At 41.8% G+C, this 27,528-nt stretch overlaps 1 protein-coding gene across 3 annotated transcripts in view; it reads left to right on the top strand.

The window, feature by feature from the left end:
* Positions 1 to 23,245, top strand: part of rhobtb4 (Rho related BTB domain containing 4) — a 42,725-nt gene extending 19,480 nt beyond the window's left edge. For all 3 annotated transcript variants that reach the window (XM_054610760.1, XM_054610758.1, XM_054610759.1), the window contains 10 exons: positions 4,514 to 4,715; positions 5,041 to 5,144; positions 8,874 to 9,059; positions 9,506 to 10,325; positions 10,514 to 10,733; positions 11,744 to 11,862; positions 16,502 to 16,652; positions 16,940 to 17,028; positions 17,172 to 17,277; positions 17,933 to 23,245. In XM_054610760.1, the coding sequence (XP_054466735.1) occupies positions 4,524 to 4,715; positions 5,041 to 5,144; positions 8,874 to 9,059; positions 9,506 to 10,325; positions 10,514 to 10,733; positions 11,744 to 11,862; positions 16,502 to 16,652; positions 16,940 to 17,028; positions 17,172 to 17,277; positions 17,933 to 18,111 (2,166 nt within the window). In that variant the 5' untranslated portion in view covers positions 4,514 to 4,523 and the 3' untranslated portion in view covers positions 18,112 to 23,245. The remainder of the gene's footprint in view (positions 1 to 4,513; positions 4,716 to 5,040; positions 5,145 to 8,873; positions 9,060 to 9,505; positions 10,326 to 10,513; positions 10,734 to 11,743; positions 11,863 to 16,501; positions 16,653 to 16,939; positions 17,029 to 17,171; positions 17,278 to 17,932) is intronic.
* The last annotated feature ends 4,283 nt before the right edge of the window (positions 23,246 to 27,528 follow it).

Consider the following 27,528-nt stretch of genomic DNA (forward strand, 5'->3'; position numbering starts at 1 on the left):
TGGTTACAATTTTGCAAGAATTGTTCTTGTTTTGTTCTTAAGACTTGCTCCTTCAAGACAGAGTCAAAGCAGTCACAAAGTACTGTAATGGTCAATGGCAAAGGAATTGACAGGTCATCTGTTTACTTTATCAGAAAAGTCTAGAAAAGAAAACAGTTAAAATGGGTGGGAGAGGTGAAAGAATTAAAGTCATGCTGGAAGATTATAAACAGAAAATGGTCTGTATTGGAGCAGATACTGGAAAGAATAAGGGTGTAAAATAGAAAACACGATAAAGAGAAACAAGTTAAGGCAGCAAGAGAGAGTAGGTGTAAAATATGGACAAGGGAGGAGGAGGAAGGGGACGTGGAAGATGAGAGGGATAAAAGGAAATTAAGGCATCAGGAGGAGCCTTCCTGTGTTTACTAAGCATCATCAGAGAGGATGAAGGCTTTCTCATGCAGGCTGACATGCTGCTCCCAAAGACCCTCTCATTCATTAGGACTGATGCGCACATATTGTCGTCTGCCACGGGGCGCGCAGTAATACCAGTACCATCTGCAGTGGGTGAGGTGAAGTACGTGCCGGAATGCTTGTGTGTGAGCATGTCCGTGCTAGTGTGTGTGAGTCTGAGGTCTACTGTCAGCCATCCAGGAAGCCAAGCAGAGGCTACAGACCAGGTTATGTAACCAGTCTGTGCCAGCTGCGCCTGTGGCAGTCACTGTCTCAAACACCAACATAACACACACACACACACACACACTCCCTCTCACACACACACACACACACACACACACACACACACACACACACACACACACACACACACACACACACACACACACACACACACACACAAAACACCTAAAAAGCAAACCCAAGTAAGACTAATGCATAGACATTTTCTTTCATGAGAGCAGACTTTGATGAATAAATAGTTAGAATAGAATTAGGTTGCATACATGACTGCACATGTAGTCATAATTTCATCCAACAGTTACACATGGACACTTTGGATATGCAGTCAAGCCTGTGATAGTGTAAACCCCATAGCTCTGTGTGAGTGTGCAAGTGTTGGCCCATCACCCATAAAGTGGGTGGTTTTTTGGGGGCTTTTTTTTTTTGGAGAGAGCGGAGAGGCATGCGGCTACAGTCAGGGTGTTGGGGTGAACTCTAGCCCAAAGGAAGAGGACAAAAAAGAGGCAGATGGGGCTGTGGAGGGCTTTGGGATGAGTGGTCGCTGCCAGTGGATTGCTTAAAATGTTGTATAACAGAGAGAGGGAAACAGAGGGGGAAGCAAACCGGATGTGGGAGGGCTGTCTGCTTAATGCTACTACTTGATTGCTATCCAAAAAGTGTGATGTCATAGATGGATGGATAGACGACCTTTAAATCAAGGGCGGGCGAAGGGAGCATGATGTTGGATGAGACAGGAAAAAAAGACAGAGAGGACAGGAAAGAGGGCGGTGGAGAGAGGTTGCTAAAAGACAATGAGTGAAGTGAAGGAAAGAATAAACTGTGAGCTGGAGCGTTACTTTAGGAGAATGAATACAGAATAGGAAGGAGAGTGGAGGGAGTTTGTGAGCGGGTCAGAAGGTGAGGTTGAGTGGGCACAGCTGGGAACAAACCAGAGAGGCGGAGACAGACAGAAGGATAAATGAAAGGATTTAGACAGGAAGTGTGAAAAAAAAAAAAAAAACCCATAAATATGCCAGGAAATGTGCAATGAAGTAGAGCTGTGAGCCATCTCCTTATGAAACCCCCTCTGGCCTTAAAGCAAAGCCATACTGAGACGCACACTATCCAAATTATGCATGAGCTTCTTTGTCTGTCTGGTCCTCCTGCACCAAACACACTCACACACACACACACACACTGACTCAATCCGTGACATTCCAGAGTGAAAACCAGAAGCTCGGTGTTTGAGTGTTTAGAGTGAGTGTCTGAGACCCCGTCACAGCGTTCCTATCACTGTGGTCTTTCCTACACGCATCAATATGTCACTATAAAAATCAGAAATACATGCACAAAAAACTGGGACAGAATCTCATTCTCTTTTTCACGCACATTTTATATTGTTACATGCAACACTTTGCGGCCTTGTTGGGAAGATGACACTGTCGAGCAAATGAAGTCTAGACGTCTGTGTACAGTTCACTATAGGTCGTTGGCTAAACATGAAACCTGAGCCGTGCAGCTTCTCTTTCCACTCCTCTGAGCTGCACTGCTCCGCTCTCACAGTCTCCGGCTTCAGCTCATCCTTCAGTCATGCAATTAAAAATAATTGTTAAAGTTGGTGAAAGCTCATGCACTTTAAACATAAGCCTGAGAGCAGGTGCATATCTATCAAGTGCAGTGGTGTGCAAGTGAACAATTGTGTTATGTTTGTGGACTGGCGCGTGGCCAGACTCTCGCACTGAGCCAGATGCAGAGCCTCAGATGGAGGATGATATCTGGTAGCCGGGTGCTCTTTATCCACCTGGGAAACTGTCCACACCACCACCAACTCTGCCTCCTGGTTACATCACTGCTCGCATCATTCCATGCCTCACAGGCCCGGCCTTAAGCTCATTACAACGCGCACACGCATGCACTCACTCTTGCATGCTCACATGCCGAAATGCATACTGACTTCCAGACTCCTGTGGGTCAGTAGAGGATCTTAAACTGTTCTCTGGTCTCTTTTTCTATCTGTCTTTCGCTCTTAGAGAACCACATATTTGACGGTAGAGGGAAGCAGCAGCAGGAAAAGCTATGATACGTTCCCCTGAGCAGCCTCGGTTATTGCTGGTCTTGCCCTTTTGATCCCAGTGGCATAACTGACTGATTCCAATGCTGGGCTGACAGTCCCTCTCTTTCTCTCTAAGACTCTAATAATCCCCTCCCTGCCTTGTTTCTATTGCAATCCCCTTTGCTTATCTGCTGTTGCACTGGAAATGCTTGGAATTCACAGTACTCTGCATCCCTCTCATATTGGGGATGTTACAGAACCACTCGTGTCAGGCTTCATATTTGGCCCTTCATCCCTCTTTACCTAATACAGCAAGAAGAGGGCTGCTGCCATGACCATTAGGCAGAAAGCTATTAGATAAGTGGTAAATTTTTATTGCTTCCTCTATCTCACTCCTCTGCCTGTAGTACGTGTCTCAGCAGGTGTGACAGCCAGACAGGTGGCAAGGGAAAAGAACGGTATTTATAGCTCTGAAAGGCACAGTTCTATCTTTTCCATATGGACCATTCAGGAAACGGCCTCTTTGACGGAGACTTTTCTTCAGCTCACATAGACAAAGGTAGGCTCTCTGTGCTGTACTTTCTGGCTGACATAATTGGGACTCCTTTTGACAGGAGAGATGCTTTTGTTGATGTTGACAGGGTAAAATCGTTGTCTGAGGTCTGCTGGGAAAGAAATAAGCTCTCTATTGCAGCAGTGGTATTATGAACAGGTCGGAGGTCCGTGGGGATATGGAGAGCAGGTCATGGCTGATGGGCAGGGTGCACACATGGCTCATATGTCCGATGAATAGATGGCATTTTTAGCTGTTGGTCTGAAGTGTTGCACTGGTATCCACGTCAAAGGATTAGCAAGGCCTTTATGAATGTTTCATATGCTCTATATATGGGCTGGGTCTTTGAACTAGTTGCAAGGACGGATGGACTGATTATCTGACTTCAGGTCTAACTGTGTGTGTGTGTTGTTGTGTGTATGTGTGTATGTGTGTGTGGGCTGGTTATGCAATACAGTAGATTTTTTTTTTTCCAGGAATGTTTTAGAAAATGGGTATTAACATGTGTTTTGACATGTCACAAATGTTTGTAAGCAGTTTATGGAAAGGGGATTTTGATAACCTTTCCACAGAGATATGTTATTTTAAAAGAGGAAGTCTGTGTACATAGTCACATAACCACCTCTGTCTTGCGCTCCTGTTAGGTGCAGAATTGAGAGGTAGTCAAACATATAAAAACACTGTTTTTCTACTTTCCTTTCTATGTAAGCCTACAGTAAATACGTTTCAACCCAACAGATGATGCACAGCTCCCCGCTGGCCTCCTGAATGACCTAAACAGTTATTATGAATACCTTTGTGCTGCCAAGGTAGCTGTTTCATCCCTTTGCATTATGTTTTCTCTGAAGCAAAGATGCTATTAATGCATCGAAAGGGAAACGGATACAGGGAAAGACGGACAAGGAGAGAAAAGGACAGTGAGCTCATGGGAAGTCTCTCATGAGCTCACTCTCTCTGTGCTGTTACAGAAATAGTTCTGCGGTCCCTTCATTGCTCAGCCTGCGAACCATGTGTTCAGTTTTAGGAGTTTGGCAGAAGCGTCTGAACACTGGTCAGTACAGCTACTGGAGCCTTAACAAAGCCTCCCTAGCCTGGACGAGAATTAGAGGCTATACTGTACCTCATGCTAGTTGCTTTCATTGTCCAAATGCAGTGTCAGTCTTCCTGGGATGCGTTATCATGTGTTTTTTATTTCCCATGAATATTGATTTAACATCTTTTTCGTTCTCTATTTTTCTGCTTTTCTCCAGGGCCCTCTCCATGGATATAGACACAGACTATGAGCGGCCCAATGTGGAAACCATTAAATGTGTGGTGGTAGGGGATAATGCAGTAGGCAAGACCAGGCTAATCTGTGCCCGGGCCTGCAATGCCACCCTCACACAGTATCAGCTGCTTGCCACCCACGTGCCAACCGTCTGGGCCATCGACCAGTACCGAGTATGCCAGGAGGTGGGCACACACACACACACACACGCATAAACACACAGCCAAACACAGTGTGGAAAAAGCCACATATAGACACGCTCTGGTACACCGTTGGACATGTTACTGAGGCTAATTCAGTTTATTGTGCATATGTATCACATGTAAAAACCTCTCTCTTCAGGCCTATGAAATACAACTTGTTTCTAAAAATGTTGACCATGCAGTTTGACATTGTGCATTGTTTTTTTTCCCTTCCTGAGTGATTGCATAATCTTTCAATTCCACTAAAAACACAAACATCAAAATGAACCTTTTGACCTGCTGACGGGGATATATGACTGTTTTGCAGGTGTTGGAGAGATCTCGTGATGTAGTGGATGAGGTCAGTGTGTCCCTGAGGCTATGGGACACGTTCGGGGATCATCACAAAGACAGACGATTTGCCTATGGCAGGTGAGCAGACACATACACAGTAACAGGCAATCCTTGCAACACGTTCCCTTTTCACAATTGGTGCAGCCAAGACATTGCTTTGTCTTTGCTGTAGAATTTGTAAGGCCTTGACACAGTTTCTTTGGGTTCATATGTGACCAAATTCATTGCCGGCCAGTTCAGAATGCAACTCGTCTGTCATACACATGAAAATGCCTGCATAACATTTACTTACCCAAAGGTTGTTTTTTGTGTGTAATCCAGCTGCAACGCATATTATTCAACTAATATGCGTTGCAGCTCTGCTGTCAAGCTGTTACATCCTTCCTCCACCAGACATGATTGGATCATCGCTCTATCCTCTTACTCCCCGCCCTTTATCAAAGCTGCTTTATTGGCATAAAATGCAAAAGTACTTATTGCCAAAGCAAAATCAGCAAATACCCATTCAAACGACGGTGACCAAACTTGACCACATGACAGTTACACAGAAAAGTGAAGATCTATATATCATACATTATTAGATTAGTTCTGTACATATATATATATATATATATTTAATTAAATATGCCACATATTTATCTAACACAATCATTTTGGCTTTTCTTTTTGTTTCTTTTCCAACACAATGCTGAGACATTTGTTTCCATCTGCATTGCCATTTTAAATAATATTTTATACATATCTTTCGTAATTGAATGTCTCTTACATTCACGGCATTACATCATAAGCCATAATCAGATTCAATCATCCACACGCACACATGTACACGTCAAACTCTGCAATCTGTGAGTTCTCTCACGGGTGGGTGGATGCACTTTGTGTAACATGTCATCCCGTCACCTTTTGGCAAGTGTGTCTGCGTGCCAGACAGTGCGATTGTGCATTTGTAGGTTGTGTGTAGTTCAGTTTGAGGCTCCCTTCTGCTGTGTTCTTCCACTCCCTCAGCGTGTGTACATTTGCACATTGACCTGCCTCTGTTTGTGTCTGTTTTGGTGTGTGTGTGTGTGTGTGTGTGTGTGTGTGTGTGTGTGTGTGTGTGTTGTGCGTGCCTGACTTCATGTCCTGTATGCTTTGTCAGCCTGCAGTCAGCTGATAACGACACAGCGCCAGCTCAGCCTTTTCCGCCTGCCTGCCTCTCTGGCGTCTGCCGCTCCAGGCATCAACCACAACCTCAACCTCCTCCTCCTCCTCCTCCTCCTCCTCCTCCTCCTCCTCCTCCTCCTCCTCTCCTCCTTCTCCTTCTCCTTTTCTTCCTCCTCCAGCCAAGTTCATCCACTCGTTCATCTGGGCCAAGCCTTCTCCTCCAACCTGCCCTCAGTCTCTCCTCAGCCTCACCTCCCCTCTCCCCCATCTCCCTCATTACCCTGTAACTCAACTCCCATCATTAGCCTCCTCTATACCCTTTACACTTTGCTGTTCCTAAACCCTCTCAACACCTTCCTCCTCTCTGTAGCCTTTTGTTGATACCAAAACTCAAAACATCACACTGTTAGACAATACCCAGACTGTCACATGCTTTTTTAGGAGAGACTTTCTTGCTTTGGAAACAATGTTAGCCTGAAAATAGTCAAAGCCAAACTTTACCTGAGCCAACCTCAACTTAATGTTTTTTTTTTTCAGTCAGCAGAATTTCGTTCAGAAAATAGGAATCTTGTTTTGCTTCTAGACTAAATAAGCGAAACAATATCATATTAATAAGCATTGCTCTAATAATCTGTTTTAGTAGTCTGTTATTAACTTTCATAATACCGTTTGTCAGACTTAATGAATGATGAGAAATGTTATGCCAGGCTGTGTGATACATGTGTCTGCATGAGAGCTATTCATTGCTTTATTGCAACAGAAAATCTGATTATCTGGGACATCTCTGTTTGTTCTTGTGTCTATGTATGTGTCTCCTTTACATCATTTTGCAGCTGATGACCTTTGTAGATTGGATACACCACACACCAGTACACACACACACACACACACACACACACACACACACACACACACACACACACACACACACACACACACACACACACACACACACACTAAATTACCAGTCATTTATTACGCATTAGTGCTGGTTCTAAATTGTGATCTTAGATAACTGCGTTATCGTTTGACTTGCATTGGCTTTCTCATTTAGACAAACCTATATGTATATATACACACAGTGTCGACCTGCAAGTTGAACCTGAAAATAGCTCTGCAGTGCAAAGCATCAGTACTAATGGATTCATTTGGTATTGGATTTTATTTACCTCACCTTAGCTCTCTGCTTTTGAAACGTTGGTCAAGATACTGGCACAAACTATGGAAGTAAAGCCTAGGTTGTAAAAAACAAAATCCTTTAGACACAAAGAACAAAGGCACGTACACATAACATGACCTCAAGCATACTAAGCCATGGTAATGATCCTTTGACAAAGTGCTAATGGGCAGTCCTGTGTGTGTGTGTGTGTGTGTGTGTGTTAGAGAGATGTGATGTAATGCTTTGGTAGTGTTGTGTCCTTGGCAGTAGGAGCTTTTCGGAGATTACATTAGTGAGAGTAAAGTTGGACTATGGAACCCGTGTAGCTCTGACACTGTAGGAAATGCCCTTTTTCGAGAAGTAATTTGATATAGTGCTGTGTGCCTTTAAAGTAATTCAACTTGTCAGTCAGATGCATGTTTGTAATGCAAATTTAAGTATTTTTATTAAACCTCAAGGACTCTTCAATCTTTTAAAGATTTTTAAATGCTTAAAATGGTGGAATTACCTCTATTTGCTGGACTTTTCATCTGATTTGCACAAAGTGAAGTAAATATTTTAAAAGTTAATGATTGAAACAAGCAGATAAGATAGATTTTACAGTAGTGTTGCCTTTGTCTACTCAGTAAATAGGCCATGTGCGCTGTAGCTCAGGAGGGAAAAAGATAAATGTTTAAGTGGTGTGTAATGCTTCTCTCAAGTTCAGGATGCGGTTTAGCAACTCATGTCTTTTAGTGTATACCGACTATCTGACGAGTATCAAAAACAGGAATATATATTTCATTATCTGCAGGCTATCAATGATGGTTAATGTTGTACGTAAGTTACGTAAGTGATGCTAATGCGTAATAGGCCTGGTTTTGTGCTGCCGGGGTCAAAAGCCCTGTGTTTTGTGTTGTTTTAAAAAGTAGATCATTTAGGAGGTATAGATTCTTGCACGGTCAGCATTGTACTGGTACTAATGGTATCAGCACCAGAGAATAGCTGTAAGTGCTACTGTGTGCTTGCTCAAACACATCGGTTGAGGAGATGAATTTGTGTGCGTGTGTATCCTGATCTATTCTTAGCTTTCTCTTTGTGGTCCATGTAGCCTTGGAGGGCTTAGGGATATTTACGTAAGAGAGAGAGAGAGAGAGAGAGAGAGAGAGAGAGAGAGAGATGGGCCAAACAGATCACCAGCCCAGAGGCCCAGAAAAACTCACACACACACATGCGTCTTGATGACACTGTCGATGCTCCCACAATGCCTTGCAGCAGCTGGACAAGTTTCTTCCATACACATATCACACATGCTTTAACATAAACTGACAAGATGTTCACTGGCTCAGTACTGACCCCTTTTTTTCTTTGTTTCTTTTCTGTCCCCTTTACTCCATCAAAGGCCGTATGTCTTCCCTCTGCTGACATCAGCTCCTCCCTGCCATATTTTTTCCATCTTATCTATGATCTCTGTTAGGTTATAAGTACATGAAATGAATACTCTTCTACCCCTCCTCTCCCTGTAGGTCTGACGTAGTGGTGCTTTGCTTCTCTCTGGCTAATCCCAATTCCCTGCGCCACGTACGCACCATGTGGTTCCCAGAGATAAAGCACTTTTGTCCACGGACGCCCATCATTCTGGTTGGCTGCCAGCTGGACCTGCGCTATGCCGACCTTGATGCAGTTAACCGTGCACGGCGACCCCTAGCCAAGTGAGACGCCTTCTTCATCAGGCATTAACAGACAAATTAAGACAGAACATGCGCTCCGGAAACTCCAGTTTATCAATTATAAATATTAGCAGCATAACAGTAACTGAATCAGAACGTCAAACGTCAAATAAGACATTGCTCTACCTATCATTGATTTATGTTTTGAAGAAAAACCTGCAAAGTGTTTAAAGTCATTTTTTGGCTGTTCCATTCTTTAAATGTAATTCCAATTGTTCCATCATATAAGTATATTATAGTATTAGTAGTAGTAAAATTTATATATTTTTTTATTAAAGTATAAATAAATGTTGTTAAAATGAGTTCTCGGATGAAGACATCACAAATTGTGTAATAGATTCTCAACTTCCTGCTTCCCTTGTACCTTTTACTTACATTTTAATCTCAACACTGTCATCTTTACATCATTATCTCTTCCTGTCCCACAGACCAATCAAACCTACCGATATCCTTCCCCCAGAGAGAGGCCACGAGGTGGCAAAAGAACTTGGGATTCCCTACTACGAGACCAGCATTGTTGCCCAGTTTGGAGTCAAAGATGTTTTTGACAATGCCATCCGAGCCGCACTGATCTCCCGTCGTCACCTGCAGTTCTGGAAGTCTCACCTGAAGAAGGTCCAGAGGCCCCTTCTCCAGGCGCCCTTCCTGCCTCCTCGCCCGCCTCGCCCCATAGTGGGCATTCCAGACCCGCCTCCCACAGACGGCGAGGGCCCTGATTCCCTTTTCTGCCAGCCACTGTGTACAGATGTTCTTTTCCTTCTGCAGGGCGGTGCCACTCGCGTATTTGCACACAAAGTATATCTGGCAACTTCCTGCTCCAAGTTCTATGACCTCTTCACCCTTGATCTTGGTGGATCATGCATGATGCCATGGGGGGAGGAGCAGGAGAGCAATGAAACCTTGGAGAGTGGGGAGGAGGATGAGCAGAGCAGGAGAGGAGCCAAGGAGCAAGCTGGGCGCACTAAGAGCCTGGACATTGACAAAGACGGAGTAGATGGAGGAGTGCGGGGCCTAAATCGACCCCAGCTGCTCCAGCAGGGTTCTTTGAGGACTTCCCAGAGTGATAATGCGCTCCCCTCTCGAGCCCACTACTCCATGGGAGCACTGGGGACTGGTCGAGCACTTTCCGGATGGGGAAGGGGGTTCCTGAGTGTGTGTCTGGAGCATGTTGATGATCCCATGACGGGACGACCACGACTCATGACTATGGTAGTCATGGATGCCCTTATTCAGGAAGAACCATTCAAGGTGATGGACTTTAAATCAACAAGATTACAAAAAACATATTCTTACATAATTGGGAAGTAGAACATAAATCTGTTGATGTGATTATTAGAAATGTTTGGCATATTACTGCAGGCTACAAAAGCTTTTTAGGTGTTTTCACAGTTGTTCCAAAGCTGTATATCTGACTTCTTAATTTGTTCTGGTTTCAGGCCGTGCTTCAGTACCTGTACACGGGCAGTCTGGACGAGGGCCGAGGGGATCTGATGCAGGTGGCCACCATCGCAGAGCTGCTTGAGGTGTTTGACCTGCGGATGATGGTGGCCAACGTTCTCAACAGAGAGAGCTTCATGAACCAGGAGATCACCAAGGCTTTCCACGTCCGCAGAGCCAACCGCATCAAGGAGTCACTCAATAAAGGCACCTTTGCTGGTAAACCAATGTGCCAACCATTCAGTGCCTCAATACTTTCAGTCGCATTGGTGTCATTGTAGATGTTTTCCACATATGCACCAGTAGGTGTTTGACTGTAGGTGTGTGCATGTGTGTGAGAGTGTGAGTATGGAGGATTATAAAAAGCTGATGAGGAGAATTTGCGATAAAGATTTAGCTAATGTCAAGCATTCTTTCTCAGTCTATGGAAATGTACACTCTGTGTACATTTCGATCACATACTTTCCATTGAATATTTGTCTACAAAGATGCATTTTAAGTGTTGTGGTTTACCTGGTTTCTGAATTCCTTTTAAAGTCATCAGGTTATTTGATGACTTCTGTTTCAGTCTGCTCGGTGTCCTGTGTTGGCTCTCGTGTGCTTCCTGTGTGTTGTGTTTGTGCGGTGTTGTCTGCTCCCCGAAGCTGTCATGTATGCATGTTGTCACAGCATTTGCAGCCAGAGCCAGACATCAGCTGTCTCTGAACAAAGCCTGTCTCACATTCACTTCTCTCCATACTTTCTCTGTTGTCTTCATGATTATAATAATGATAAGATTAATTTATAGTGTTTATATGAGATTCTATTGATACATTAAGCAGGAACAATTGCATTATCAGATCTGTTTCATCACAGTTATTTTTCAAGGATTGATTTTAAGATAGATGAAATTCTTTGCTTTCAGATTTAGCCCAATGCAACATTTATACACTAATATAGTTGCTGTATTCCTTACTGACACTTTCTCTTCCAAACATCCACACAGGATTTACTGCCCTGCGTCTGCTCTCCTTCCCTTACTCTGTGTCAAAGGCTGTTCTGTCCTTCTGTCAATTTATCTCTTTGTCTGTCTACTTGTGTCTATGTCTTTGTGTGTGTCTGTCTGTCTGTCTGGCCTTCTGCCTCTGTTTGTGTGTCTGGATGTCTGCCTTGTCTGTCTTTCCCCCTCTGTAGCTTGGGCTTCTGTGGCACTCCAAGAGATGAATGCTCTTTTCCCATCCTGGTTATAGATGTCGTGTTTCGACTGGACGATGGCTGCCTCCCGGCCCACAAGCCCCTGCTCATCTCCAGCTGCAGCTGGATGGCTGCCATGTTCCGAGGCTCTTTCATGGAAAGCTACATTGAGGAGGTGAGTGCAGACATACCGGGATAACTTCAGGAAGGAGTTACTTTTGAGTTTTGAGCGGGGATTTAGTGTCTGTGTCCTGAATCTTTGGAAGGTAACTCAGGTCAGCTTTTAGGGGCAACCTAAACGCACTCCTGTACAAAACAACAACAGCAACATCTGATAAAAGAAGCGGGTAAGCAAGGTAAATAGGTCGCTTGCATAAGGTTTATTACTTGGGAGATGTCTAACCCACCTGACATAAAACCTGCAAATGTGTGTCTTGTTCTCATTTTGTTGTAAGTATGTGGAGGTTTACAGCTCAGCATGCCTGAGGCCTTTTATCAGATTGACCTACAAACTGTTGTTTCATCTATAAATGTGGTCGACGCTCTGCAATTTTTAGATCCCTGGAGGCTGCACACATAATGAGCACATATTGAATGAAAATGTACATGTACACACACCAGAGATGGGCACTTCCACTCGGGACTCAAGTTGAACTTAAGTCTCACACACAACGTCTTGAGACTTGACTTGCACTTGCAAAATATCACTTGTGAGCAACTCTGGGTTTGAGAGGCTAGAGTGATGTGTGAAGTTACAGTAGATAATAAACTGTCATTAGTTAGACAACCAGTGTAATTATGCAAAACGTTGTTGAAAAATAGGTTATGGTTATTATAGCATGCTTAATAAAGGTAGTGTTCTTTTTTGTGTTAGTGATCATATATCAAAACAACTAATCAATGTTGATTCAGTGTGCTAATAGATAAAAGAGGTATGGTAATACAGTAGCCGGCATGCTTTGAATTCCTTAGATATAGCTATGCCGGGTCCTAGGGCTTAGCACGACATGCCTATAACGTTCATTACAACCATAACAGACTTGAGACTTGACTTTGACTTGAGTCTTGATTGCCAAAAATGACTTGTGAGCATCTATGACACACGGACCTACTTTTTTCACATATTCTGTGATAGCAGCATTAGGATGTTTCAGTTACCTGTCTCAGTGCTCAAAGTAAGCCCAGAATAGTCCCTCTTTTGAGGTCAGTATTCTCCAAGTGGTGGGTCTGGTTACTTCAGGTGTGCTCTCTCTCACCTGAGTTCAGTCCCTGGATGCTTGGTGCTCCTCTGGGGGCCAGTGCATGTGCAACGGACTTGACCTAATCAGAGAGGAAGTTCATGTCTCCGTCTGTCTTTAAGTCGCCTCTCCCTGGACTGTGTTGCCGAACCAGATCCTCTGGGGTATGATTACTTTCACGGTCAGCAGGGTTAGTTTACATTGATTCAGGCCCTCAGAAGGATTGGAAGTAATCAGAGAGGGACAGACAAGGAATACAAATGTTGTGTATCCAGTTTAGGTGTAAAGGTCAAAGTTATAGAAGGCATGTTAGAAGAAAACTAAATAATTTAGTTTTTTTGTATTTCCACACGGATGGCCTTGAATTTATTCCAGAACACACCATGTGAGTGGGTGTAAAACAAGCCAGCAGATTGCAGATATTGCGGACGGTGATGAATACAGGACATCAGCATCACTGAGGGGGGAACAGTGTTTGGTGCTGGTGGGCTGCCGGTGTCTATGGTTACTCTAAATGGTTCATGTAAGTGACTATTGTGACATTGTTTATGGCATGGAGCTGTCACAGCATAGAAGGCAGGTGCACTGGAGACAAAGACTCAAAGGCCGACTGCTGAATGAAGCTGTCAGCACTTGTGTTTATGGAGTGTATAAAGTATATTTTGCATGTATCTGCATTTTTATGTTGGTAAAACTGCTTTGCAGTGCCAAGTATTTAATGTGATTTTACTTGCCAATGGCAAGCTGCAGTTACCAGATTGTCTGCTGTGTTAAGTTACTTATTTCCTCCTTAAACAGGCAAATATTGCAGTGTTGCTAATGCAAAGATCGCATTTACAGAATTGCCATGAATTTGACTGACAACATATCATATTCCCTTTGAGGCACACATCTTTAAGGATAAATGCTCTTTTTAAAAGGCAGTGTCAGTAGTTGTTTACAGAAATGCTTACTTAAACACTTATCACAGGTCTTTTATAGAAACAGAGCATTTAGAACCACCCTATACTAGTAAACTATATCATCAAATTATCATATTTCACCTGTTCTTTTAGGTTTAGGAAGATCTTCATATAAATCAGTGATATGAAAATTCATAGAACTTGTATCTATAACTGTGAGAGTAGCATGTGATCAGCCCATGCTGTTCTATTTCCATGCTCATTTCACACTTATCAGTATTTTTAGGCTTACACATTTCAGTGGTGATGCTGTTTTGTGATAACATGACTATTCTAGTTCAGTGCAGAACAGCATTAAGATATGTGTTCCAACCTAATTCATTATCATTATCATCATTATCGTTTGTAGCTTTTTAGGTTTTTTCAACATTATAGACGCCTTACACAATGAGCATGTTCATGAAAAACTCCATAGACCATCAATAATAATAATAGTAATAGTTAAAATCGATGGTGTAGTAGTCAAAAAACAGGAATCAAAAGATTTAGTGTCTGTGTAGGCCATTATACAACAGGCCGCTGAGTGTGTCATGGTGGTCCACCCCTGAATTATGCTATAAGTGTGTACCTCCATATGCATCCCAGTGGGGAGACGACAGATTTAACAGGAATTCCTCTACTTTTTTTTCACTGCAGAGGAAGAATGACGTCAAAATTTAAACTTTGTACCTGATCTGTGGTGGCGGCTGCATGACTCAGTGCTTTTCCTAACCCACATATTATTTTGAGTTTTGACTCTAAAGTATTTCACACTCATTACGTCTTTTAAATTTGGAATTCCTTTACAGTTAGACCTTTTTAAGCCCTTCGAGGACTGATATATTGCATTTACACCCTTTTTTCTTCTCTTTTTCCATCATTAGATTTGATCATTGTTTTCTCTCTGAGTGGAAGATTTATTTATTTGTTGAATTGCACAAATACAAATAAAAAAAAAAGGACAGCAAAAGTTTAAACAAATTTTAACATTGTGCAGGAGAGGTTAGAAACCAAAAATGGCTCATGTAGATACCTCCCCTATTAGATATCAATAGTCATACTTGAAAAGAGGATAAAGGATAAAAAAGGATTAAAAAAAAAAAGAAACAAAATTGCATAATCCAGTTTCGATAGCAGTTACACAAAGATTGATACAAATGCAAGTTGAGATGCAATACAATAAAATCCAGGAATAGCTATTATACTGTGCTAGTTAAAGGCCTTTATGAGTTTTCAAATAATGCCAACTTTTAATTTAGCTCTAGGGTGGCAGACTGAGGGGACAAAAGAACACCTATCAGTACAGATGATGGGTCTTTCCATACTGTGGATGTGTCCACTCATTAATGCTTCCTGGCCCCAGCTGGGGCTTCAAGCTCTGGAGACCACCCTTGTCTTGGTGTTGTGACTTTTTAGTCGTTATGAGAGGTCATGCCAAGCTGACATTCTCCTAATTGGCCATGGTAGTGGAAGTTTAAGAGCCTCTCAGTGGGTACACTCAGAGAGCTTCTGGAGGGGGCAGGTCATCACTTCCAATATCACTTGCCTTCCTTTTGTCCTTCCTGGTCTTAGACTGCATCACCTGCCACTGACTTGCTGTTTGCTGTTTCCGGCTCTCAGTAATCAGAATCATAAAGGACCTTGCTGGTTTTTGTTCATTTAAGTAAATGTTTTCTTTTTATGCTGGACTCTGGTTCTTCACTTTTGCCCCACTATAAAACCCTATTGGTTCATATGTTGTTTGACCATTATAATAAAACCATGTTTAGCCGTGCATGTCTGGTACTGTCCAGTCATCACCAATGGTCCCTTACATTTAGACTACATCTGTATGTATGTCCTATGTTCATATATTATTATATATAGAAGTACTACAGTCTTCCTTCATTAGTTGTTGCACTTACTGTATTCCTATCAGTTCGCTGCATTATTGAATTCGTATTTGTTTACTGCACTTATCCTATTCGTAGTAGTTTGTAGCACTTATTATATTCGTATTAGTCTGTTGCAATCATTGTTCTTGTAGTAATTTGCCTCTGCACTATACTTTTGCTCTGGTTTATGCTTTAAGATGCTTGTTTAAGAAAGGAGATGCACTTATGACTTCTGGTGACTAGTAGTTCTCTTGAATACCTATGTTGAATACACTTCCTGTAAGTCACTTTGGATAAAAGCGTCTGCTAAATGACTGTAATGTAATGTAATGTAATGTATATTTCATTCAACATTGATAGTCAGTGTGAGTGTCTCATTTGTGGTAAGGGTCTGATAGCAGGGTTGCCTGTGTGAGCTTTTTGGTCTTTAGCTATAGCCATATTGCTTACATCACTAGCCCCCAGACAGGGCTTTCTTCTGAGCCTAGATCAAAAAGACTGCTACCAGAACAGCATGTCCTCTGCCCTTTACGTCCAAATACACACTGCACTGCTTTAATTCATGTTACAGTCTTTTTGCACCCACCCCATTCCTAGCCATTACACTTACAGTTATGTAGTATATAAATGCCAACATATTATTTGGGATTAAATTCTCATGAAAAAGAATGTTTATATTTGTGTCCATTCATTTCCACATTGATATTCATCCCTTTTTTGTTTTTGTTTTGTTTTGTTTCTCTGATCTGGTCACTTTCCAGGTATCCATTCCTAACACCAGTGCAGCCTGTATGCGGGGGGTGTTGGAGTTCCTGTACTGCGGTCTGCTGACACCCTGTCCTGGTCTGGAGCCCATAGAACTTATTATTCTCGCCAACCGTCTGTGTTTGCCTCGCCTAGTCGCCCTCACAGGTAAAGACTCCCTCTGCAGAGTTAGAAATGTTGCAAAGAGAACCATTTACTCGAATGTCTCCTTTGAATATATGTTGCAGAATATGGTTTTAGATCAAGCTTTATCAGGCACAAACTGCCTTTTCATCAATGACTCAAAAGATTGTAGGTGCAGTCAGTTGTTGCTCGTTGCAGACTGCCAGACAGACTAAGAATTTATGACTGGTAAATTAAAATGTCAGCCAATTGTCAGTGGTGCATGTAAACAGTAATATTGACATGATTATGTGCATTTTATGCATCTCCAGAACAGCATGCTGTGGATGAGCTTCTCCACATGGCAGCGAAAGGAGGTGACGTTGATGGACAAGTGTTGGCTTACCTCGAGCTTGCACAGGTCTGTTAAATAATCAATTAATAATTTACCAATGACAAATTTCACATTGTGTATTTTTTTCACAAATCTCACCCTTAAACATTAAAAGGCATCTTCTCACACATCTTTAGTAACTCATTTCTCCTCTGTTTCTCTTTTTGCAGTTCCACAATGCCAAGCAACTATCAGCTTGGTGTCTCCATCACATCTGCACTAATTACAATAGCATCTGCCGCAAGTTTCCCAAAGACATGAAGGTCATGTCTCCAGGTACAGGCCTCCCCTCAGCTCCCCTCCCCTCCCCTCTTGGACCTGATAATCTGCCTCTCCCAAACCTCTTTCACACATGCAGCTTTCCCTTCAGTAAAAGTAATACAAAGTTTACTTTGCAGCGTTCGTTTGAAAAAAAGTATGTTTTCTGGGTTAAGCACACTGCTAAGGAATTATAGCATGCTGTGACTTGTTCATAGCAAGCATATGATTGGAGTGGGAGAGATAACATTTTTGTTTGGAAAAAAAACTTTGATGCAAGGAAGCTAGAAATATATATATATATGTTATACGGAGAAACACGCGCCCCTTATGATCTTAGCTGACAAATCTTTCTGTCTTACAATATCCATCCTCATGTTTCATGAAGGTGTTTTACACTCATTTTATAAATAGTTGGTTGCAATATTACCATGTGGAAGCCATGTGGAAACTACTAGAATGATAATCTATTTGATCTCATGGATTTTATGGGTAATCATAAAAATCTTTAGTGACCTCTCCTTGTTCACTTGTCCTTACACCTTCACATTACTGTTGGTTGTTTCCTTATTTCACCTTTTTAATGACATTATTCTTACACAGTCACTTAACTGTGCAACAATATTTTTTTAAGTCCCCCTTTCTGTACACCTCTTTGTCCATCTCTCTGTAGAAAACCAGAAGCACTTTGAGAAGCAGCGCTGGCCTCCTGTGTGGTTCCTGAAGGAGGAGGACCGCTATCTGCGCTCTCAGAAGGAGCGCGAGCGTGAAGAGGAGATCTTGCGCAAGCAGCACACCAAACGGGGCTGGTGTTTCTGGAGGCATCCATCCTCCTCTCCTCATGTCTCCTAAAGGGTTTCCTCCACTAACATCTTCATCCAGACCTGGTTCATCCTACCCGGGATAACTAACCCGCCCCCCCCTCCCCCCAAACGCGTGCAGAAGACATTGAACCCTCTATCAGTAGATAAATGACTCTCAGTGCTACTATGCCTGAGTGTCAGCATGTTTGAGGGAATGTATGTGCCTCTTTATAATTGTGGGTGACTTCATGAGTGCATTTTGGAATGCTTCTGTGACAAGTGTGGACTTAGCTGAAGGTTTATGTGCATGGATGTGTGAGGGTATGTTTGCGGTTGGCATGACTGAGTGATGCTTCCGAGTTGAGTGCTTCGCAGACACCCTGATCTATAAGGTCCTGCAGCGTTGCAGTGCAGCCCCTCGTCCCCTCCACGAGAGCTCTGTCCCTCCACCAGCACTCACAGTGTCCAAGCCTTTGAGTGATTGGACTGGAAGCAAGGGCTCTCTATTTCTCTCAGTCTCCTTCCTTCACATTGACCTTAATGACTATTACTCATTGACCACTGCAGCTCCTCTCGGGGAGCTTACCTCTGCCTTCACATCTATGTAGACTGTTAGTTTGCACACACAGACTGGTGCAAAATACCCACCCCTCTAAAACCAGCACTGGATTCCCAGCAACTGACACTTAGCAATGTAATTATTATTATTTTGATATTATTTGAACTTTTTACATGTTTTTGCTTATCAGGGGCAATGGAGCACACTACTCCCAGGAAGTGTTGAGAACCTTGATTGCCATTGCAACAATGGGACTGTTCCAGAGCCCAGGTTTGGGTGCAAGGGCAAACCTTAAAATCGTTAGCAAGGTGGGATGCTCCAGTCAGGAGGCTTGATCATTGCCATTAGCTTCCAGGATAGTACTGAAGTGGTCCTTGGTGTCGTTCATCCACCCCTGCACCTCCAGCCCCTCCACCTGCACGCCAGACGTGCAAAAAACAGCAAAACACAAGCTCTCCTTGAGTTGGATTCACCAATCTGCACCTCAGAGACATTCAAAGTGACCACTCTATAGCAATGATGGTTGTAAAGAGGGCTAGCCTTACTTGATACCTCTGCCATTGAGGATGATGGATGCAGTATTAAACAAATGCGCTTGTTACGTCTATGACCATTTGGTTGCATCAAAGCACCTCAGCCAGCCTGCCTTTACACCCCTACACCACTAGGGGTAGCTCTGCTCAGGGCCCTGGCATCAACCTTCACACTAACTAACATCGGTTTTTGTGCCTGTGATTGTTTCACTCTAGTTTCAGTTATTAAGATCAGTATAACTTAAATCCTTGCAGTGTTAAGAGAAAGCTAAAGCACAGTGTTTTTAGTGCAGTCTGGATACCAAAGCTGTGATTCTTTTGACCTCTTTCTTCCTCCCGTTCTTCATTTCTGCTTCCCTGCTCCTTTTACTGGCAAGAGTGGATGGAAGAGAAAAGAGAAAGTGACTCATGAGAGAAGGAGGCAGTATGGTATGGTATTAGAATCCCTTCTCGTGGTGGTAAAACTGCTGTCACTGCTGGACATTGCCTTCCATTCCTCTTGCTGGAATTGAAAATGGTGCTTAAGTCACAATGAGACAGTGTCCACATGAACACACAGACACACTAGCTACTTTATGTTCACAGTTAAGCATCTGTCTAGTTGTTTTGGTGTTTACCTGCAATGAACAAGCAGAATATTGATGGTATTTTCGAATTTTTCCTCCGTATTAAAGAAACAGTCTGTCAGAGGTAATAGGTCACTGATTTTAGCGTGTGTAGAATTCTGCCTTTACATACAGCGGTTCCAACTTGTAATGTCTTTAACTGCTTTTGAATTCAAAAACAGTGCATTTTGTTATGCCTCCTTGTTAACCAGGAAGATAATATTTCTTTAGATTAAATTTGAAGTCGTGAGGGTTGTCTCAAAGGAAATGCATTTGAGAGCAAATCTGATTTTCTTGTTAAGGGTGCTAATTTATTTAGGCTTTAGCACTGAATGGGAAAACAAGTCATTGTGGTGATGAGTTTCTATTAACACATCATTCTATTTGTGGGTTTGCGCCCCTCAGCTTCACACAGACTGCACCATAGTAGATAAATGAAGGGTGTGAGACATGTGGTGGGTTCTGCCGTTCTCAATTGGAGGCGTGTTAAAATCATTGTGGGCGACCAAAATAGAAGTCAGACAGGATATCACGAGACCCAAGTGAGAATTGAGCTGAAAGTGGAGTACAAGTTTCAATCAGCATTAAATGCAACCTACATAATTTGGAATTACTCCAGTAATAATTAAAACTCATCCCAGTGCAGTGCTTTGGGAATTTAGAAACGAGACCCAAAGAGGGAAAAAGTCGGGGGACAGTTTTTGATGGACTTCCATGGCCTCTTTTTGGTTCCCCATAGAAGGGATGGTGATTAGATTTGTCTTATTGATGGATGTTATGACCCATTAAGCCTCTCCTCTTGGTCTGTGTGCCTTATAGTTGGATAAAACTAAAAACTAGACTGGGATTTTAGCAACATATTAGTTCAAACATGCAGACAGGTTCTGCAGTGGTGGACATGATGGATACAGTAAAAACGGCCATGATGGTGTTAGAATTGATTGGTTGGTTGCTTTATGCACTCTCAGACATTATCCTTCTTGAGGCGATTTTTGAGCCAACTGGAGTCATGCCTGTTGAGAATTAAAGGGCCTGCTGCTTGTTTTTATGCAGACAAACACACTTAAATTAAACTCTGTGTAGAGTCTAGTACAGCAGGTTGGTCAAACCCAATGGCCTTTGATCAGTATGTTTTCCTATACTGGTAAATATTTAAACGTAGATGGACTGTCCACTGACCAGATGATTGACAGCTAGAATTTAAATTGAGTAGCAGGTTGATTCCTGTATAGAAACTTTAAAACCATTGACTTTGAGAAAGCAAAGCTTTTTAATGAGCACTGGCTGGCCTGCGTGCTGGGGGAGTGCAACCAGTTTTGTAATGTGGTTAATTTGCATGGTGGCCTAACTTTGTCATTATAATGACACTTGGTGTTGGAATGCACTTTCTTCCTTTTTTTTGTCTATTACTATACCTTTCTGTGCTTAGCATGAATTGTTCCTTATGTAAGATTATTTTTAAACATGATGATTGTAGCATGATATTTCCACTTCTCCTTCAGTCTCTCAGAATTTCCCACAACCTCCTCGGTGAGGTTAACGTCTAGCTGGCAATGAACCACAACGTAGCCCTCTTCGTGCTTTGTGGCTTTATGCAGAATTTTTACTTAGTATGCTCAGCACAGCTCAAGGTAGCATCACTAATTATACATAATAAAATAACATGCTGGGACATTTTCTTAAAAAACTAATGCAGAGGATCTGTTTCTGCCGTGAAGAAGTCTGTTCAACTGTTATGGTAGTTATTACAATCAATTTTATTCTTGTGAATTGTAAGATATTGAGCATGAAACTGAAAATCATAAAAAGCTAAATTTCAATATACATCATATATCTAAGAATTGTAATGCACATATTTAAAGAATGTCCTTCATGGCTGAAAACCAAGTGTAATGTTGGGTGACGCTACAATCTTTGATATTTTAACTGCCAGTTCACGACAACTTGAGTATTCGCTAATCATCGGTGTAAATACAGAATTGTGGGTAAAGAAATTGAGTCATAGGCCAGAAAAGTTTGAGAAACCCGATACAGAGAGGGAGAGACGGAGATGCAAATTTATAAACCTTGTTAGCTTTAATCAGTCCTCAATATTTGCTCCACACTGACCCCTGCAGGCCAAAGTCACATTCTGATGTAGGGTTGTGTTATTCATCTGGATTGTCTTGATCTACCTTAACACATCCTTTTTACTGCAACATTCTCCTCATTTATCTTAGGTGGAGCTTTTTCTTCCTTCTTAGCAGGCCTGACCTTCCTTTTTGAATGTGAGGCCTAGTGACCGAGAGACAACCTTGTTTTTAGTCGTAGGTGTCTCCTTTCCTGTGCCTTCAGTGAAATCACACGCTTTTGGCTCTGCATAGTCTGGAGGCACTACACCTGCCGCCTTCTGGGCTGACAATAAAGTTGATTAAGCCAAGAAATATACACAAATGTGAGCACAGGTATAAAATTAGGCAGCTTTCTTTAATGTACAGTATCTTAGCATAGTTACTGCCTATTTGGGTCACAGTGCTAACTTCCAATGATAACACAGATATGGAGCTTTACATGTCCAGTATGTAATATAATCTATGCTAAAGCATCTTCAATTATGAAATGACCAAGAAACCCAGCAAACCAGCAGTTTAGAAAAAAAGTATTTTGCACTCTTTCAGGTGCCTGCACTTTCTATGATGTAGCCTAATACAACTTTTTTAATAAGTACGTTAAGTCTTTATAATTACCAGTTTTCTCGATCAAAATTCAAATATCTTTTCCATTTTTTCGTGATCTGTCTCTCTCTAAGCAAAATTCAATAGAATACCCTATTGCTTCCACTATTTAGCTGCAATGTTCTATGTTGCAATCATGCATGAAGTCAGTGTATTCCAAGTTGTGGAACAGCATCTGTGGACTTCTGGTTGGATTAAAGGCAGATATTAGCTGTGACAACTATATATATTACGCTTTAATGAATATAGTTGTTATCTAAAGTACAGTTGTAAATCACCATACCGTTATTACAGTTTTTACTAAGCTGGTGTATACATAGGATTGAATGCACGGAGAGGCCCAGAACAGGAAGAGAGTTTGTATAGACATACATGGTGTGACTAACCCCTGGTCTATACTGTCATATTTAAGGATCGTATTGGATCGTATATACTGTATAATATTGTTATGCACTTTTGTTTCCATTGACTCATGAGTTTTTATTAACATTTAGTGCTCATGTTATCGTGTGTATTAAAATAAAAGGCAAAAGAAAGAGCACACCACACTCACAAACTATTAAGGGCTTTCAAGAAAATATACAACAATCAGAATGTTTTGCTGCTTTTGCAAAAAAATGTTTTGGAACTAAAACTTTGTAATATTTTTGAACCACTGTGATTTGTACAAAATTAAGAAAAAAATGTAGAAAAAAGTGTTTTTTTCCTTTTTTTGCCATTTCAGTATTTTGATGTTTGACATGGATTTTAATAAAACTGTTAATCTTTTGAACTTGTCTCATGTGTTTGTTGTCATTGTGTGTTTTCCTGTATAATTCATAGACTTTTCTGACACGTAGTTAGTTCCACTTAATTTTACTCAATTTCAATTTGCAATTAAATTACAAAGAGGTGGTCATCTAACTAATTAAGGAGAAAATACCACTGATAAATACCACGGACAGCTCTGCATGAAAAATTTGAAATGATATCCATATAAATATTCTTTGATGTAAATGTCCACTGAATTCAGTTACAGTGCATTGATAAAATGATAGATTTTGCCCATTAGTTGACCCACTAACAAGTCAACAGAATCAAGTCTCAAAGAAAGAGAAAGTAAAACACAGAAAACAAGAAAAGCAGTTGATTCTATGCTTTTACTTGTTCTCAACCTTTTCCTCACACATGAACTTACACATACTGATAGTTTGATGCAGCTGTGCCACCTAGTGGGGAAAAAAAAACCTGTGTGCAACCTTACAGTGTAAGATTAAAAAAAAGTATTTCTACATGAAATAGGTTGAACACATATTTTCTACATTTTTACACACACACACACACAGACACACTTTATTTTGTTTTTGTGATGAAAACTACAAAACATGTATCATACAGAATTGAAGGTCCGCATTACAACCCTGTGTCCAGATACTTTGAATGATTCACAAGACCAAGAGTTAGATTTGAAGCCCAACACATGCCAGGGATCACAGACATTTACAGTTTCAGGGCCACAACTGGGCTGCTGTCAGGAGTTCCCTGCTGCATTAACTCATGTTGAGCAGCACACGGAAATTTGTATACGTCTATCTTATCATTAATCCCTAATATGTTCAGTTTCAATATTTAATGTTGTTTTTAAGATCACCAATCAGTTGCCCTCTTAAATTCGAATATTCTTTTACATTCTTTTCACATTTTCTTGAAAGAGAGACTGAATCAGCAGCTCATACCCAGTGGCTTCCTGAGCCCATGCATAATCAAGACCAACATGTTGTGAGCTGAGACTTTTAATAGAGTAAGTCTGGTAAGGGATGTCAGAAAGCCACAGAAACATGGGGGGAGTGGGCCGAGTGTTGCCATGGTGATGTTTAGTGATGTGGCTTATGATGAGTAACTTTAAAAGAGTGACGAGGAAAGGTGGAGGTTGTGGTATAGTGAAATATGTATGTCATTATGCCATTTGGACATAATGACATACATTGGTGTGTGTGTGCATGTGTGATACAACCAGACTCTCACAGAAAAACACAGCAGTGAAGCTGTCTGCATGAAACTCTTAACAACCAATGACGTACACCAGTTTTCCTCCCTTTCTCTAGTAAATGGAGGAATTTACTAGCGTGCTTTGTGCAGCAGAGACCTCAGCATCATGCATGGTCACGAGCATTGGTTTGAACACTGATTACAGACTCTTAATGCTGCGTCAGCTGTTTGATCCGTGGGCTGTGTTCAAGTTTCCCACCAACCTTGCCCCTGCTCTCGCACCGCAGCCTCGTAGAACACAACTTGAGTCGCAGACACAAGCTGACATCACCACATCTGGCTCTCATTTTCCAGGGTTCCCTCGGGAGCAGATAAGAAGATCAGAATTTGAGAGCAAAGACAAAACACCGTCTCACAGCTGAGAATGCACAATGTGAATGCGTTGGGGCTCTTCTTAGACCATACAGGTGTGATAGGAGCTGAAATAATCAGAGACTGTAGAGACGAATCTTTGCTGATGCTTGAGGCTTTGAAGAATACGATGGAGGAGTGACAAGAGAATTTAAACTTCAGAGAGGATATATGCCTGATTAAATCTGGAACAGGACTGAGCTGCTTAACAGCAAGATTGTATTTTGAGAGTTTCAACACACTCACATGCCATGGACATTTTATTAAAAAGTGGTCCAACAAGTAATCCAAATGAACAAAGAAGGTCCATTGCCAGAGGAGTGACAGACACATTCCTTTGTATATTTCACCCTCCTCCAAGTGTCATCTCATCTTCATGTTGTTGGTCCAGACCTCCCCAAAGTCTGCTCCATAAGCAAAACTGTCTGCCCCCTCACACACACACACACACACACACACACACACACACACACACACACACACACACACACACACACACACACACACACACACACACACACACACACACACACACACACACACACACACAAATCAGGGTCTCTCAAAGCAAAGTTTAGGAATTCTTTATCATCCTGACACCACAGTCTAATTTAAGGTCTGTTTTGTAAGGAAAAGCAGACGTAGAGGTCATTTTTAAACTGAGATTTGTGGTCTCTTTGTATTTCCCTGTAACCCTGCCATTTGTTTATGCTTGTCATACTTCACTGAAGCAAGGCAAACCCGAAACCATGAGGAAGTCATATCCTATGTTGACTCTGAATGTGTAAAGGGGAGCAAAAGTGAGGTGAGGAAGAAAAGCATGCTGCTTTTCAAAACTGTGTGGGTTTACAGAATAAAGAATGTGATTTCATGCAGTGCATGCACACAAAGACTCACACATGCTCATATACACACTCAAACTCAAGGGGAAAATATCTCAAGTTTTGTTGTGAAGGCGCATAGCTGAGCAGTGACCTCACCTGGAGACCCGACAAGAAGACAGATCCACAGAGAATGTGTATCTCTCTCTCTCTCTCTCTCTCTCTCTCTCCCCCTCTCTCACACACACACACACACACACACACACACACACACACACACACACACACACACACACACACACACACACACACACATACAAACACGCACACATGGTATGTTGTGCCCTCTTTCTTTCTCTTCCCTTTTGCTTTTTATTTCCAACTTTGCCACATACCTCTGATGTTTTCTTTTCGTACCAAACCTGAATAACCTGAGTTGACCTCAACCGTCCTCCAATGCTAAGTCATGGTGTTGTGAGCCACTACCAGCTGCTGTTGCACAATTTTTAGTTCAGTTGTCAGATAAATGTGTGTTCACCACATTGTATCACCACTGGCTTACTTCTACCCTGTTGTATCGTCGCCACTAATGATTCTCTCCTACATCTACATCATTATCTACCTCCAGGAGAGCAATAACACGACTCCTCCACAGAGCTCAGCATTGCCATGACAGGAGGAGGTCAGATGGAGATGCCAAAGTGTGTTCACTCTGCTAGAAGTAAAAACACCTACTCTCACTGATACAATTAGTAATATAGTACATTCCCAATTGACTTAAGGCTTTAGCTGTAGTTAGTTACAACTTTTTGATGTTATTTGTATCATACACATACAAGTCTCTGGCCCAAATGGACTTACACACAATGCCAACAATACAGTTGCAGTTGTAAAACATCTGCAAGACAATAGATTCTTATCACATTGCAAACATGGAACTTGTGGAAGATTAACACATACAATCTGGCATATAAAATCCCCTTCCTAAAACACAGCTCAATAGAAGAAAGGACTATTTAAGTGTAGCCTTTAAAACATCATATAATGAGCAATAAATCATTAAATATATACTTAACGTTGGTTTAGACAAGCGACAGTGATTGATGGTTTCCATGGGATGGATGAATGAATTGTACCATGTACAGTACAGCAAGATCTGACTTGTTTGAAATACAACTGGCACAAAAGGCTCTCAAAAGGTTGGACACATTTCAGCAGGTCATACTGTAAATATACAGTATAATACAGTAAATTCACAAGATGATGTGATAATGTCATAGGAAAGGTTGGATTTATGACAACTTGAACAGAAGATTACAACTATTGCAACTATTCATACACACAAATATGACAGCACATGCAGGTAATCCTGCCTCTCACAACATGCAGAGAAGAGCAGTGCAACATGTTATCAGTGACTTAGGACAACAGGAGGACAAAGATCAAGCTGTGACCCTAAACCCCAAAACATCTCTGACCTTTTAACACCCCTCATCGGATCTGAGCACACATAAACCTGCCACACAAGCCTTCGCTCCAGGAAAACAAACCCATGCTTACAAGGAACTGTTTTTTTAAGTGGCAGAAGTGTATTGTGTCAATTCAGATGGACATTGCACTTTTTGTATGTTATGCAATGCCACACATCATTGGAGGGTAGAGCAGTCACATGTACAACAACTTGTTTAGAATCAATGAATTATCTGAGACACTTCCTGATGAATAGTTTCAGGATTTAAGATCGAGTTAAGAGACTATGAGAGGATGTTGCGTGTGACTGGACCACTCAACACTCTGTCACCCACACTCTGCTTGTTTAGACCATATCAAGAAGGCAGGAAGCTGGACAAAAAGC

The sequence above is a fragment of the Anoplopoma fimbria genome, chromosome 13, assembly GCF_027596085.1.
Source record: "Anoplopoma fimbria isolate UVic2021 breed Golden Eagle Sablefish chromosome 13, Afim_UVic_2022, whole genome shotgun sequence".
Lineage (NCBI taxonomy): Eukaryota > Metazoa > Chordata > Actinopteri > Perciformes > Anoplopomatidae > Anoplopoma > Anoplopoma fimbria.